Source organism: Asparagus officinalis, chromosome 8, assembly GCF_001876935.1.
Source record: "Asparagus officinalis chromosome 8, Aspof.V1, whole genome shotgun sequence".
Classification (NCBI taxonomy): domain Eukaryota; kingdom Viridiplantae; phylum Streptophyta; class Magnoliopsida; order Asparagales; family Asparagaceae; genus Asparagus; species Asparagus officinalis.
Window position 1 is genome coordinate 131,189,168 of NC_033801.1, and position 17,470 is coordinate 131,206,637.

General features: G+C 42.1%; 1 protein-coding gene across 1 annotated transcript; it reads left to right on the top strand.

Moving 5' to 3' along the window:
- LOC109820116 (50S ribosomal protein L4, chloroplastic) lies at nt 709–8,589 on the top strand. Its single transcript, XM_020386192.1, has 2 exons — nt 709–1,141; nt 8,240–8,589. Exons 1-2 carry the CDS (start codon nt 910–912, stop codon nt 8,275–8,277), a joined length of 270 nt encoding a protein of 89 aa, XP_020241781.1. The 5' UTR covers nt 709–909; the 3' UTR covers nt 8,278–8,589.

Genomic DNA, 17,470 nt, shown 5'->3' on the forward strand with positions numbered 1-17,470 from the left:
CGCTCTTTTTGAAATAAATTTTACGGGTAAAATAACTGTATGCAACGGAAGAGGGAGAGGTCAGTTATCAAACCCCCGTCACGCGGTGACCGGGCTCGCAATCCTCGCGCGGAGCTTTACCCGCGTTTTTCTTTTTCCTTTTTTCTTTTCCCCCTTTTCAATTCCCCCGACCTTTTTCGCTTTTTTTTTTTGCGCTGCGCGAAAAGACTAAACACACCCCGGTCTCTCTCTGCTCTATCCTTCGCTGGGCTTGGCAAAAAAAACAGAATAAACGCTTCCATCTCCATCTCGCCCTCCCCTCCTCATCCTGTCAAAGCTCCCCCACCCCTCCTCCCGCTATGTTATTTACCAAAATGCCCAACCTCCCTTCCTTCTTCTCTTCTTCCTCTTCCTCCTCTTGGGCCCCCTCCTCCCCCAAAATCAAAACCCCCTCTCGTCCTCCCCAGATCCTCCGCCTCGACGCCGCGCCCGAGCTCACCGCCGAACTCCCCGTCCTCGTCCTTCTCCGGCGACCGCGACCTCCACGCCGTCCCTCCCTCAAGTCCGCCCCTCCCCCACCGCCCGCTCCGTCGTCCACCGCGGCCATCATCGCCGAACCGCCAGAAAGCCGCCGCGCACCGCCTCCCCCTCCACCCGCTCCGAGTTCCGCGGCGGCGGCCAAGAAGCCCTTCAGCAGAAGAAGAACCGCCCGCGCCCGCGCGCGGTCCAGCGTACCGCCCTCGCGGCCCGCGGCGGGTCATCTTCGGCCCCAAGCCCAAGGACTGGTCCATCAAGATCAACCGCAAGGAGAAGCGCCTCTCCATCTCCACCGCCATCGCCAGCGCCGCCGCCTCCGAGGACGCGTTCGTGGTGGAGGAGTTCGAGGAGGCGTTCGAGGAGGGCCCCAGGACCAAGGAGTTCATAGCTGCGATGAGGAGGTGGGGGCTGGATCCCAAGGATAAAGCCACCTTCTTTGTGACGGAGGTCTCGGATAATGTGATGCTGAGCTGCAGGAACATCGGAACGCTGAAGATGCTGACGCCCAGGACCCTGAACCTGTTTGATGTTCTGGATGCTGACAAGCTGGTGTTCACCAAGTCGGCGGTGGAGTACCTGAATGCTATGTATGGAGAGGACGCTGACGATTTCGAGGACACCGAAGGTTAGACCGCTTCCCCTTCTCAGGACAACTCTCGATCTCATTGTTTCTAAGCTCGATTCTACGAACAGCTTCGTTTGGGTGCCTTTTTTGTGTTGTAGTGTACAAGCGGGCAAAGGGTTGTATGTCTTTGTTTGTGCTCGCATTTGACCGACAGAGAATTGACGAGGAAGAACTCGCCTTGTTAAAGACTGATATCAAGCCGACCTTTTTCCTTGGTTGAGTTTTAGGGGTTGACATCCTTTACAATGCAGGATGAAGTGTCAACAAATTAACCTACTACCTTTCTGGTGTTAGGAGAATGATACCTGCTCATTGATTTTAACCTTATTGCTATATATATGCAACACATTCCCATCCAATGACTTCGGTATCGATAATTTGCTACCTAGCATAACGCTTACAAGACCACCTCTGCTAGTCCGAGTGTCTGTACAAGGATTGTACACTCTTTGGCTCTAGTCAAGGACGACTCGAGGGATGGTCCCTGGAGTTGTGAGAAAAACTGGTTATATGGATGTAAATAATTCTATGAGAGGCATTTGAAGCACTAGCAAAGATATGTCAAACTTGGAGTATGAACTCAATTTACTAGATGGCAATCCATCTATGATCTAGGTCCTTTTAACCTATTATTTCAATTTACAGAAACTTGGTATATGAAACACTTGAACCAACATGAATGAAAACATGCCGGAAGTTGCATGCTTGAAATTTCAACAACAAGCATACCAAAACAAGTGCAAGTTGGGGGGCATAAGCCCATTACTTGTAATCTTGTTGCAAATCGGATGATAACTAGAGAAGTGGAGAACTCAGCAGAGCTATATATAGGGGGTGGTACGAAGCAATAGCTTTAAACCATGTCAATTGGTTTCTTTTGTTGTACCATGTTGATAATTGAAAATGGAAAAAATTTTCCCTATAACAAATCATAAATGTTTAATAAGAGGATGGTTGGAAGAGCATGCACCACGCGAAGCAAAAATAATCAAAGATTACTAACTGAGAGCGCGATTCTCATTGAAATGGTGTTTATTCGAAACTGAATCAATTAAGCATCTCATCATATTCGCCGTTCACCTTGTGCACAGTCCGCGAGCTCTCTCATTTTTTGGCAGTGAATCATGGTATATACTCAAAATTGTCCACTCAGGTGAAGCGTATTTCATATCCTCTGTTTTGTGAATGAGTTGAATTGGATGACCAGTCCCTTTTTTGTATGGTTCAACTGTTAGATTTGGGGGTGGAAACCAACCTCCGCCGGCGAGGAGCTCCGACGAGCTCCAGATGACGCAGGCGAACGCACCCCTCGACGAACGCGATCTTCGACGAACGCACCCCTCGACGAATGCGACCCCGACGAACGCACCCCTCGACGAACGCGACCCCGACGAACGCACCCTTCGACGCTGGCGACAGGTTGTCGCCAGCCTGTCATCTTCCCCTATATAAGAAACCCGATGCCCTAGGGTTTTTTAGAGCTGTGCGGCGCTGAGCTTCTCCCCCCTTCCCCGATTTTCTCTGGCGGCGGAACTCCCAGAAACGCAGCAGCGTTCTTTTCCTCTCCATTGAAATCGCAGCAGCGATTTGGGCCTTTTTCTCCAGCTCTCAATTGTGAGTTTTATCGCAGCAACGATTTTTCTTTTCGTCATTTAACTCCAGCTCTCAATTGTTTGAGGGGAGTTTAAGAAAAGGATTAAGGAGAGAGAGTATTAAAGAGGGGTTTTATTTAATCTCAAGTGAGACTTGAAAGGGGTTTATTCCCTTTAATTATTAACACTGTAGCTACAGTTTTTCAGTTGAGAAATCTCAGTTTAGGGATTTGCTCTTAAATTTGTAATTTCTTGTTAGATTAATAAGAAATTATCTGTGTGGCTCCCGAGGACGTAGGCAGTTGCCGAACCTCGTTAAAACTTGGTGTACTTTTTCTATTCTGCGTTTCCGTTGCATTAGGGATTTCGGCGTTAAATTCCCAACATCTGGTATCAGAGCGTGAAACGATCTAGAGGAAGTCAGATTCAAGTGGGAGCCATGGCCGCAGATGAGGCAAAAATGAGACTTGAGAAATTTGATGGAACAGATTTCGGATTCTGTAAAATGCAGATAGAGGATTATCTGTATCAGAAAAATCTGTATCAACCACTATCGGGAAAGAAGCCGGATTCTATGAAGGCAGATGAGTGGAACCTTCTAGATAGACAAGCCCTCGGAGTTATCAGATTGACGTTGACTCGCAATGTTGCGTTCAACATAGCGAAGGAGAAGACCACGGCAGGTCTTATGGCAGCACTCTCAAATATGTATGAGAAGCCATCAGCCGCAAATAAAGTTCATTTAATGCGGCGGTTATTCAATCTGAAAATGGCGGAAGGCGCGTCAGTAGCACAACACCTCAATGAACTTAATACGGTTACAACCCAATTGAGTTCAGTTGAGATTGAGTTTGATGAAGAAGTTCGGGCGTTGATATTGTTGTCTTCCCTACCAGAGAGTTGGAACGCTACAGTCACGGCAGTGAGTAGCTCATCGGGAAAGAAAAAGTTGAAGTTCGGCGACGTTCGTGATTTGGTTCTCAGTGAGGAGATCCGACGGCGAGAGACTGGTGAAGCTACAACCTCTTCAGTATTGCATACAGAGTCAAGAGGTAGAAATTCAACCAGAGGAAACGGACGAGGAAAATCAAACTTCAGAGGTAGATCAAAGGACAGGAGGTCCAAATCAAGGAATCCAAGCAACAGCTCGAAGGCTATCGAGTGTTGGAATTGTGGAAAGACCGGGCATTACAAGAATCAGTGCAAGAGTGCACAGAAGGAGAAGGAGGCGAAGGCAGAGGTGAATGTCACCTCCACTTCAGGAGGAGACGACGCATTGATATGCTCTTTGGAGAGCAAGGAGGAATCTTGGGTGTTAGATTCAGGAGCGTCGTTCCATGCTACCTCTCAGAAAGAATTCTTCGAGAAGTATACCCCCGGAAATCTTGGATACGTATATCTTGGTGATGATCAACCATGTGCTATTGTGGGCAAAGGCGTGGTGAAAATTAAGTTGAACGGGTCAGTATGGGAGCTGAAGGATGTCAGGCATATTCCCGACCTGAGAAAGAATTTAATATCCGTAGGCCAGTTGGCTGGCGAAGGATACACCACAACCTTCCATGGAGATGATTGGAAGATCTCAAAGGGCGCAATGACGATTGCCCGAGGCAAGAAGACTGGTACCCTGTATATGACAGCAGGTGCACGTTGTTTGATCTCAGTTGCAGCAGGCAATGAGACTTCAAAGCTGTGGCACCAGAGACTCGGTCATATGAGTGAAAAGGGGATGAAGATTATGCACACAAAGGGAAAACTCCCAGGACTGCAGTCAGTGGAGATGGATATGTGTGAAGAATGTATACTTGGAAAGCAGAAGAGAGTCAGCTTTCAGACAAGTGGCAGAACCCCCAGGAAGCAGAAGCTAGAGCTCGTTCACTCAGATGTGTGGGGACCAACAACCACCGCGTCCATTGGTGGAAAACACTACTTCGTGACTTTTATCGATGATCACTCTCGGAAAGTGTGGGTCTACTTTCTGAAGCATAAGTCAGAAGTATTTGAGGCTTTCAGGAGATGGAAAGCTATGGTCGAGAATGAGACCGGTCTGAGAATAAAGAAGCTCAGGACCGACAATGGCGGTGAGTATGAAGACACCGGATTCAAGAAGTTCTGCTATGAGCACGGGATCAGAATGGAGAGAACCGTGCCCGGCACGCCTCAGCAAAATGGTGTAGCTGAGCGGATGAACCGAACGTTGACAGAGAGAGCCAGAAGCATTCGAGTACAATCAGGCCTACCGAAGCAGTTCTGGGCAGAAGCGGTCAACACAGCAGCTTACTTGATCAACCGAGGTCCATCGGTTCCATTGGAGCACAGAATACCAGAGGAGGTATGGTGCGGAAAGGAGGTAAAACTCTCACATCTTAAAGTTTTCGGTTGTGTAGCTTACGTGCATATTAGTGATCAAGGCAGGAATAAGCTTGATCCCAAGTCAAAGAAATGCACTTTCATCGGCTATGGTGAAGATGAGTTCGGCTACCGCATTTGGGACAACGAAAACAAGAAGGTGATCCGGAGCAGAGATGTGATATTCAACGAGAAGGTGATGTACAAGGACATGCACAAGACTGACGACTCAGAGAGCGAGTCCACATTTATAGATGCAGATGATGTCCCGAGTAACCTCTCGGAAGAACCCAATGCAGAGGGTCCTCAGCAAGAAGAGCCTGTTGGACAAGATGGTGCGCAGGAGCCCGACGCACCAGCTCCGATATTAAGAAGATCTTCTCGTCCTCCTGTACCCAACAGGAGATACATGAACTATCTGTTGTTGACAGATGGTGGGGAGCCTGAAAGCTTTGATGAAGCTTGTCAGTGTGGAGATGCGAGCAAGTGGGAGCTTGCAATGAAAGATGAGATGAAGTCTCTCATATCAAACCAGACGTGGGAACTAGCTGAGTTGCCCACGGGTAAGAAGGCACTCCACAACAAATGGGTGTATCGGGTGAAAGAGGAGCAGGATGGTTCCAGATCGAAGATATAAAGCCCGACTGGTTGTCAAAGGTTTCCAGCAGAAGGAAGGAATTGACTACACCGATATTTTCGCTCCCGTGGTGAAGCTAAATACTATCAGGACCGTGATGAGTATTGTAGCAATTGAAGATCTTCATCTCGAGCAGTTAGACGTGAAGACGGCGTTTCTTCACGGAGATCTAGAAGAGGAGATATACATGCACCAGCCAGAAGGTTTCTCAGAAGAAAAGAAGAAGAACCTGGTGTGCAGACTCAAGAAGAGCTTGTATGGCCTGAAACAAGCCCCAAGACAGTGGTACAAGAAGTTTGACGGTTTTATGCACAAGGAAGGTTTCCAGAAGTGCAACGCCGACCACTGTTGCTACTTCAAAAGATATCAGTCCAGCTATATCATCCTACTGCTGTATGTTGATGATATGTTGGTTGCAGGAGCAGATATGGAGGATATCAAGAGTTTGAAGCAGCAGCTGTCAAAGGAGTTTGACATGAAGGACTTGGGTCCAGCGAAGAAGATCCTTGGAATGCAAATCACGAGAGATAAGAAGAGAGGTCTCTTGCAGTTATCTCAGACGGAGTACATCAACCGTGTTTTGCAGAGATTCAACATGGGCGACGCCAAGCCTGTGAGCACACCCTTGGCTAGCCATTTTCGTCTGTCGAAGGATCAGTCTCCTCAGTCAGAAGAAGAGAAAGAGAGTATGGCTAAGGTTCCTTACGCCTCGGCTATCGGAAGTTTGATGTACGCAATGGTCTGTACGAGACCAGACATTGGCCATGCAGTGGGAGTGGTCAGCCGGTTTATGTCGAATCCAGGAAAAGCTCATTGGGAAGCGGTCAAGTGGATTCTGAGATATCTACGAGGCACCACACAGAAGTGTTTGCACTTTGGTAAGGGAGAGGTAGAAGTGCAAGGGTACGTAGATGCAGACTTCGGCGGTGAAGTTGATCATCGAAGAAGCACCACCGGCTATGTATTCACCGTCGGAACTACAGTTGTTAGTTGGATGTCACAGGTACAGAAGATCGTTACCCTATCCACTACAGAAGCTGAGTATGTTGCAGTGACTGAAGCCAGTAAAGAGATGATATGGCTTCAGGGTTTGTTGACAGAGCTGGGATTCAAACAGGAGAAGAATGTTTTGCACAGTGATAGTCAGAGTGCGATACACTTGGCGAAGAATTCAGCATTTCATTCCAGAACGAAGCATATTGCGCTTCGGTACCACTTCATCAGATCCCTGTTGGAAGATGACGTGTTGAAACTGGAAAAGATTCCAGGAAGTAAGAATCCAGCAGACATGTTAACAAAGACGGTGACAGTTCAGAAACTGGAGTTGTGCGCAACTTCAGTTGGCCTTCATGCATAGATGATGAAGGCGGAGCCACACAGGAGAGAAGCTTGATGAGATAGCATGTTGGCGTCGGTTTGGTCTCCAAGTGGGAGATTGTTAGATTTGGGGGTGGAAACCAACCTCCGCCGGCGAGGAGCTCCGACGAGCTCCAGATGACGCAGGCGAACGCACCCCTCGACGAACGCGATCTTCGACGAACGCACCCCTCGACGAACGCGACCCCGACGAACGCACCCTTCGACGCTGGCGACAGGTTGTCGCCAGCCTGTCATCTTCCCCTATATAAGAAACCTCCATCTGCCCTAGGGTTTTTTATCAAGCCGAAGATTTATCCCCCCTCCGACTTTATTCTTCTGGCGGCGGCACAAAAATCGCAGCAGCGATTTTGGCTTCTCTCCTCCGATCTCTCTCCCTCGCGTGGATTTCTTCAGCGGCGGCGTCGGACCCAAATCGCAGCAGCGATTTTTCTTTTCGTCATTTAACTCCAGCTCTCAATTGTTTGAGGGGAGTTTAAGAAAAGGATTAAGGAGAGAGAGTATTAAAGAGGGGTTTTATTTAATCTCAAGTGAGACTTGAAAGGGGTTTATTCCCTTTAATTATTAACACTGTAGCTACAGTGTTTCAGTTGAGAAATCTCAGTTTAGGGATTTGCTCTTAAATTTGTAATTTCTTGTTAGATTAATAAGAAATTATCTGTGTGGCTCCCGAGGACGTAGGCAGTTGCCGAACCTCGTTAAAACTTGGTGTATTTTTTCTATTCTGCGTTTCCGTTGCATTAGGGGTTTCAGCGTTAAATTCCCAACATCAACAGCATGTTAACAATTTGGTATTAATGGGCGGCCTTGTAGGTCACGTGGCAAATCCGTGTCGCTCCCTCGTGGGGGCCTAGGTTTGACTCCCATGTGTGCCAAAGGCGCGATTAAAAAAAAACAATTTGGCATTAATAGTAAGAAAGGTGTTTCTTGTGCACCAAATTCGGTATTGTAATATCGGATATGCATGTCTAGAACCATCAACGTGCTCAACGTATTGCACAAGCAATGATTGCTGGGTTGTAATCTGCACTTTTCATTTGTGTATTAATGCCCGATTGTGATGAAACGTATCGCTACCACTATCGTAGCACATGAGGCAAACAAAGGTCTAAAAAGCTTCTCATTTTTCTTTTGACATTTTAGAGGGAGATGAAGAAGGTGAAGACGAGGAAAGTTCCTAGGTGCTGGAAATGGACATCCTTCCTCATCCTGTAGATCAAGACCTCCGGCCTCAATGGAGGTACCTTTTTTGTATTCAATTTAAGCTTTATCTGGAGAATGTTTGTATTAGGGAGCTGAGATTCGAAACAATCTGAAGCGGCAGGATGCAGCGAGCTATATAGCAATGTAAGATGCTGTTCTAATAGTAATCAGAGAGAAATATGCTAGCTGGAGACAGTTGCACAGTGGAAACAAGTTGTAAAATGAGTTTAACGTATGAATCAGGAGCTCTATTGCATCGCATGAGTTTGAGTTTTTCGCATGCTTCTTAATTTAGACCCGAGGAGCCATCCGCTTGTATGGATCCTGATATATGTATTTACGCGCGCGCATGCCTCAATTATGCACTGTTGCTGCACACATCTGAGACTGAAAGAAAGACAGTAGGGAGGAAGATTGAATATTCCTACCCACATCCGAACAAAAAGCGTAGCGTATCCTCATTCGGTTTGATCCCCCCACCCGCCACTTCGTCTAAGCCTTCAACAAAAGAAAACACTGATCTTGTTTTAAGATCGATCTGCTTACTAATTTCGTCTATCAGAAGCGAACATTAATTCATCTCGACCAGGGGACACGCACGAATACAAACCGAGATTGAATCCCCCGGAAATTAATCTTCTGCGCGTAAACTGAGAAAAACAAAACGCAGACTATTAATGAGCACGTATAGAGTCATGGGAATGCAGGACTTCTGAGCAAATTTCAGCTATTAAAAGAGCAATCTGTTTTCCTCCCTTGTGAAATATTTCGGGTTTTTTGTTTTTTTTTTAATTTCAATAGATGAAATGTCAGCTTTTCAGCATAAATAATTAAGATGGTGCTCATTTCTTTTGAATCTACGATTAAAGGTTGTTCTGTAATGGTTGCGGCCGATGCAGACTTTAGCTAGAGCTCCATTTAGATGCTAATTTGAAAATTATATCGGGCAGGTGAACAAACTACCCCTCAAATCACCCTCAAAGCGATCAATCATCAATTTTGATAGACTAATTTGTAAACGTAATGTAAATATTATCAACAAAACAGTCAAAATTTTAGCACCAAGTTAATGATTTGTTGGTTTTAGGTACATATGCAAATAACCCTTTAAAGTAATATCAATAATATTTATTATAATTGATAAGAAAATTTACGAATGATTCAAGTAAATTTATAATTTTTAATTTCCAAATGTGTGGACACTTGTATTACGGTTAGTTAACAAAATTCGCAAGAATTTTTGCTTTGTCCTTATAATGATATCAATATGATAATTATACAAATAAAAGAGATGTATTGGAAAAAGCAAATTTGTTTTTAATAATATTTTCAAAATTGAGGTGTGGAAAATGGAAGGTACGGCTGTGCATGGAATGGGCTAAATGACTATAATTAAGATAGATATGGAAAGAGGAAAAATACATTTTTAACGGTTTTCTTTTACTAATCTAAAGATGGAAGCTGCGAGGTAAAATCACGTTTAGTACAGACTAAAATGCTAGTTAGATAATAATGAAATAAAATAATACAACAGAAACATTAATATCACAATCTTAGTTAACTTTAAAAATATCACAATCTTAGTTAACTTTAAAAAAAATATGTTACGTGTTACAAACAAAACTCCTTTGGAGCTCTCAACATTAGGCAAGGATCAGTGAGTCGGCTACAACAATTAAGAACCTGAAGTATAGTAGATTACAATACTTCAATCAGACAATCATAATATACTGCACATATTACCAAAATCCCACGACCAGCTTCACTAATTCTACATCAGCATGAACGATTAATTTGTCAGCAAGATTAAGGCCAACATCAAATTGGCCGAGTAGCCATATTAGTCAACTTCAACAATCAAAAAGTCCAGGCAAACTTGACGGTGTATTGGCTTGAATATTTGGGTTTTTAGCCATATTAGTCAACTTCAACAATCAAAAAGTCCAGGCAAACTTGACGGTGTATTGGCTTGAATGGAGAACATTAATTTGATGCGATCTCCCCTCCTTTTGGAATTTAAATGGAGAGCAATATGCTTCCTCGGGACTTAGTATGCATCTTCTTGGTTAATTAAGTCTCTATTATGTTAGCCTTCATAATCTTTTTGTTAGCTATCTTTTCGATCACCGTTACCTACTTCAGCTAACCCTTCAGGTTCTCCTGCCTTTTTGTACGTAGATACAAAATATATATAGGAAACTCATGAAATTCACCTTGTTCGATCTGGTCTCATTTCATTAGTCTCTCTCACATGAAACCTCTTTGACATAAATAACATTTGCGGTAGGCTACCCTGTGCTTGTAGAAACATTAAGATTCATAGTATCTTTGGATGGAGATGCATGTATCACCAAAAAAGCAACTTTATACATCGCAATAATATATCTATCACTTTATACTAATGTATATTTTTCATAACACTCGATTGTAACTGTCAAATGACAATAATTAACTCGTGGGCAGTAATTAATGTTGGGACAAACCCGGGGCCTAATAGAGCAAGATCGCGGCAATAGTAGAGCAAAAGTAGAGATAAAAAGTTGGACACACAGATTTACGTGGTTCGGCACTTGATTGCCTACGTCCACGGGCAAGAATAGAAGAATCCACTATGAGAAGAAAACTCTGGAGTTACAATCTCTCTTTGCAAGGAGATACTTTCTCTCTATTTTTTCTCTCTCTCTTCTATAAGAGAAGTTGTTTCTGGGATGAATTTTTCTTAAGGATTTGGAGCCTATTTATAGTGTTTTGAAAAACACTATACACAATAAAATATTAATATTTCACTATATATTTATATTATAATAATAAAGTGGGGCCCGCTCTTTTATCCAAAGTCAAAAATAATTGCTTAACATGGGTTGCTGCTGACAATCTCCCACTTGAAGATTTGATTGAGTATCAATCATATCTTCACACTATTTTTTCTATCTTGCCATCTTCATGTTGCTTACGTCTCCGTCAGACCACAAGAGGATCGACACCAAATAAATTTGTCGGTATGAACTGCTTTTGTTAAAAAATCTGCTACGTTGTCTTTGGTGTGAATTTTCTGCATATCCATTATTCCTTCTTCCACTTTCTCACGAACGAAGTAGTACTAAACTTGAATGTGTTTGGTCTTTGAATGAAATGCTGGATTTCTTACCAAATGCAAAACACTCCGACTGTCACAAAATAAAGAAATCTTCTTTTGTTCATAGCCGAGTTCCTCCAGCACCATATTCAACCACATCGCCTCTTTACTAGCTTGTGTAGCTGCTACATATTCTGTTTTTGTTGTTAAATAGCCACAACTGACTGTAGTTTTGAAACTCAGCTTACAGCTCCGCCAGCAAGTGCAAACACATAGCCTGTTGTGGATTTACTATTATCACGATCACCTGCATAATCAGAATCAACATATCCACTGATAATAAAATCAGATCTCCCATAATATAATACAACATTTGAGGTTCCCTTAATGTATCTTAGAACCCTCTTTACAGCATTCCAATGCTCTTTACCAGGATTCACCATGTATCGACTAACCACTCACACTGCTTGTGCAATGTCTGGTCTTATACAAATCATCGCGAACATTAAACTTCCCATCGCTGATGCATACGGCACTCGAGACATCTCCATCCTCTCTTCTTCACTGCTAGGACTCATACTAGAGGATAACTTGAAATTAACAGGAAGTGGGGGTAGAAATTGACTTACAATCTTGCATGTTAAAACGCCGCAAGATTTTATTCAAATAATTCTTCTGAGAAAATATTATAATAATAAATGGGGGCCGTTCTTTTATCCAAATTTAAAAATAATTGCTTCACATGGGCTGCTGATGACAATTAAAGCATAAGGCAGCAACAAAAAAGAAATATTTGCATGTGTATTCACGTATCATCGTATGTCTCATCATGGAAGAAAACAAATAAAGGGTAATGTAAAATTCATATTTCCTAAATAAACAACAAATATTAAGGCTTAGATTCCTTAGAAGAAACAATCTTTACCTTATATGGGAGTCACATCAACCAATATAGGCGTGAGGCGTCCATGTATATTTTCCAAGATTTCATGCTCTCCTAGCTATATTAATTAATTAATATGAGGTAGCCAAAACATAAAATTTGTTGAATATTGCAAGATAAAACGTAGAATGCTTGTATATCTGTATGGACTAGGACGAAAACTTGGAATATCTCAAAGAAACTTGACATTACTTGATACCGTTCTAGTCTCTAACAATTTTTCAAAGTATATATAAAACATGTTTATAATCAAATTAGATAAAAAAATTGGTAGCGAAGAATGATAGGGATGATTCAATTTAATGTGAACTTATTAAAGCAGTCAATTGAATACAACACGCTTGTCGAGGGCTTGCGCCGAGTGGTTGACTGACTAAACTGAGTTTTCTAGAAGCATGTTGTCATTTCACTTATTAATTATCAATATATAGGAAGAAAATACTACACTAAAATTTAAAAATAATAAAACAGAGACTAGCTAACATTAATTTTTTTTTTCAACAAAATAATAGTTTAAACCAACAAATGACAGATTAAAATTAAAGCAATTATCTAACAGCAAAAGCATAGGTCTTAGCTCTCTAATTCTACTACTCAGAACAAAATATAAAACAAAGAAATTGTACCTCGAAGAAAACGTCAGGGATGGTTTTTGTAAGGCCAAATACTCATCGTCCTCGCTAACTGAAGGTCTAGGGAGCGTCAGTGTTCCTATCTTTACTCAACCCTTCGGACACAACAACACCTCCACTTCTCCATCCAATTTATTACACAATTCAACACCAATTTACTCCAATTCAACAAAAATCTACCCCTGCTCAAACAAATTTTAAAAGAAAAATGGTTTAAGGGCCCAAAATATAGGACCAAGAGAAGGGACATGTGAGGTGTCCCCTCCATATTGCAAAATAAGCTGGTCATGCCAGCTCATTATGCAAATAGGAGGGGGACATCTCACATGTCCCCTCCAATGGTCTCATATTTTGGGTCACTGTAGCAACACTCGTTTTAAAAACCCGAACTTAGTGATCCCAATCTATGACGATTCACGGCACTAAAATTCCTCTTCGCCCCCTTCTTACAAAAACACGAAGAGCTAAAACCTTAGATGTTGCGATGAAAAATATGAAATTGAATAAGAAAGATGTAACCTACGTACGCTTTCCCTTGGTTAGAGGCGGTAAAATATTATAGAACATGTTTTACATTAGAAAAGCATGGAAAAATATAAGAAGAGAATAAATGTTTTTGGCAAGATACAAATGGAATGTGAAAAAGATTAGAGATTAGAAGATGAGGTTAAAAACTTATTAAGCAATTAATTAGAGGTTAATTAATTAATTAATTAATTAAAGTAAAGTGGAAATATCAAATTTGAGATTAAAGTGGCGGGGAATATTAAATTTGAGATGGGTAATCAAAAGTTTTAACACCTCAATCTTCTTTTATATGTAGTATATATTTTCAAAATCGAGGCGTGGAAAATGGAACGTACGTCTGCGCATAGAATGGGCTAAATGACTATAATATAGGCATGGAAAGAGGAAAAATACATTTCCTAACGGTTTTCTTTTTAATCTAATTAAAGATTGAAACTGCGAGGTAAAATCACGTTTAGTATATACTAAAATGCTAGTTAGATAATAATGAAATAAAATAATACGACACAAGCAATTAGCAGAAGAAAACAAAAAAAAAAGCATTTTTGTTAGAGATCGCAAATTTTGAACAATAATAATAAATTAAGTAGCCTGGATAGACGACGAGTCGACGAGAGAGAGAGAGAGAGAAAAGAAGCCCTCACTTTGGAAATTTTTTTCCCCTTCTTTCTTCGGTGGATTAAGCTCCGGCTTTGTTGCTCAGTCCAGGCATTTGTAGGATTTTTACATAAAGACTGACCTGAGATAACCGCACCCTAATAATTCACGTCTCGCACACGGTTGGACTTGGGAACGAATGCGTCTGATTTATTATAAACTTCGGTTCTTGATGGGGCAAAAACTAAACAAAAAAAAAAAAAGATGACAAGACAAAGCGACCGTTGCTTTAGTGGGCTCAGTCACATCAATCGCGTTCGTGCAAGCTCCGGAGATATTTTTTTTTTTTCAAACGACTTCATATACTGTGGGCCGTGACAAGGAAATGGCAATCGGCTTGGGCTTAAATTGGATGGTCGATGTTTAGAGATTTGATTTGGCTCCCCCTTGAAAATGAGTCTTTTCCCTTATCACGCTTTCTCTTCCACGGAACGGGAGGATGGTCGTCCATTAACGGATTACAAATTTCCAGCATCCAATTCCCGCTGTTTTTTTTTTTCCTTTTCTTTTTTAAATTAATTTTTTTTTATCGCATTTAGGCAGCTTTTTATAAATAAATAAAAATCTCTACCTATGCCTAAAATCTTAACCATACTGAGTTGATCATGTCCCTACTCCAAAGTGGACTTGGACGATTGATCCAAAAACATGCTTGTTGTGATTGTGGGATGCAACTAGTTAATATTATCTTCCTTAGCCGACCAGCACATTATGCGTTAAAAAATGTAAATATTTATATATTTTTTAGGAGTGATTATTATGAAACCTCCTTTAGATTTGAGAGTTTATTATCAAACTTACGAACATTTTTTTTTTTCATTTTACAATATCGCCTTGTGTCACAAAAACTATTAAAACTCATTTATTTTTCTACCATTTTCTCTAAAACACCACTCAATAAAGTTTCTCTTCGATCTGCCTCAAACTGTTGGAGAACATATCCCCCCTCCTCTCATTGACTATGAGCATTGATCTCTTCAACCCTTTGATTTTTTAGCCTCTATTTGGTGTAACTTTTAGTTTCTAATCTATGTCTTGCCTTTGGGAGAAAGAGAAAACATGTCAAGAGGAAGAAAATGATAGTTTTGGAATATAAATGAGTTTTAACCGTTTATCTTTTATAGCAATGTGTTTTATAATACAAAATATTAGGAAGTTTTCATAATAAACTGTTAAGCTTTAAGGGGTTTCATAATAATTACCCTATTTTTAGATCTTTGAATGTAATAGTTTCAGTAGTGTGTATGATGTGGAATTAGCAAGACATGTATGAAACAAGAAATAAACTTGTTAATCCTCCTTCTGAAACCGACACATGTCTCGTTCCGCGCCTAATCAGGCATGGTCAGGAGCCCAAACAACTCAAACAGCTTTCGCAGCCGACCCCATAGGGCGACAACTTGCGTGTCCGACTAAAAAAAAGGTACTTGCCGACCTACATCAACCCTAGAAGCACACTTGTTCTTGTTTGCGTCAAAAGTTGGTTTCATTGTGGAATTCATTATATCTTCGGTCGATTACAACAAATTCAAAAGAGATAGTCTTTTTATAAGACTTCTTTTACACAACAAAATGAAAATTACAACTCTTGAGAAACAAACGCAGGATCGTTGTTTGGATCGCTGCTTGTGTGGGATCTTTGCCTGTGCCGGGAGCGCTTTGACTCGTGGACCACCGAATCACAGATTCTGATTGAACCGTGAGGGGTTTAATGATTCTTCATTCGTTTATCGAAGTAAGAATTTGAAGCGAATATCTTATAGATGTAAGATGTTCACTCTTCTAAAGATCAAGTCAGAGCTTAGATCTCTAGGAATTGCCAGAAGCTTCTTGAGGATGTTTGTGAAGAAGGAAGACTCTCTTTCTTGCTCTAATTCACCAAAACTCAAGGCTCTCTACTCTAATCTGCTCTGGAAATGCTTAGCCCTTGTCAATGATGGCCATAGGGGGGTATTTATAGCCTCCTTAGACTATAACTGAAGAAATAGCCGATCAACAACTGCCTCTTTAGGCGCGGCAGTTGATGCTGTCGCGGCTAAAGGGCGCGACAGTCGACACTGTCGCGGCCAAAGAGCGCGGCAGTCGACACTGCCGCGGCTAAAGGGGCAGTTACACCCACGTTCATACGTGTTTGAAACTGTTCTCCCACGACCTTTAACCACCTTTTTCGTGGTTTAACTGCATGTCCATGTCAGCACACGTTCTATCTCTAATATGCTGCCACGTGGGCTTCAATAATCATCAGATAACTACATTATAACTGCTGTAGCATCCCCTATAATGGCCGCGGCACCATGAGTTGCCGCGCCTTGGCCGCGGCACCATAGGCTGCCGCGTCTTAGCCGCGGCACCATGGGTTGCCGCGCTTCAGCCGCGGCACCATGTACTGCCGCGCCCACACGCTGTAGTTTGTATTGTTCTGTGAATTCACATTGTTTTGTGTTGATTCATAGATCATTTTGCTTCCTTTGGGCTTGTATGATCTCCCATGACTTAGATACTGATGTTTATCACCTTCTCTTTGTCTTGAGTGGTATTTGGATGTCTGTAAGCATTTTTTGACGTCTACAATTTAAAACCGCCACCGACAATTGACTACTTTCACACTAAATGCGCTGCCAACGTCATCATTACTCTAGTCTCTATAGTATTTATGACTCATCGGACCTAGTCAACTCTAAATGGTTGTTGTCGCCCTTGCGTTAACTGTTTGGATGACTCATCTAATTCAGCAACCAGTACCTGTAAGGCACCTATCGAGTTAGTTGCATGTCTAGACTCAACCAAAGCTACCTAACTGCACTTCCTATCTACTATAAAAAGGACGATGAGCTGCCTAAGGTAACTCTCTCTCTCTCTCTCTCTCTCTCCGCTTTTCATGAAGTCGGAATAGAGGCACATCACATGGTAGGCCATTATCTGATGAGTTTGACTATCAGAGGTAACTGTTAACGTGATAGTTTTGTGGACCCGCCATCCTACTTGAAGAGGATTGGTGGGAGAATTTGGAGGAGAAGGACTATCAGAGGTGACGGTTAACGTGATAGTTTTGGTGGACCCGCATTCCTACTTGAAGAGGATTGGTGGGAGAATTTGAAGGAAAATGACTATCAGAGGTGACGGTTAACTTGATAGTTTTGGTGGACCCGCCATCCTACTTGAAGAGGATTGGTGGGGGAATTTGGAGGAAAAGGACTATCAGAGGTGACGGTTAACGTGATAGTTTTGGTGGACCCTTCATCCTACTTGAAGAGGATTGGTGGGGAAATTTGGAGGAAAAGGACTATCAGAGGTGACTGTTAACGTGATAGTTTTGGTGGACCCGCCATCCTACT

Coding starts and splice junctions, on each gene's coding strand:
- LOC109820116 (XM_020386192.1), top strand. CDS start 910: ATGAGGAGGTGGGGGCTGGATCCCAAGGATAAAGCCACCTTCTTTGTG. Junction 1,142..8,239: donor CGATTTCGAGGACACCGAAG/GTTAGACCGCTT, acceptor TTGACATTTTAG/AGGGAGATGAAGAAGGTGAA.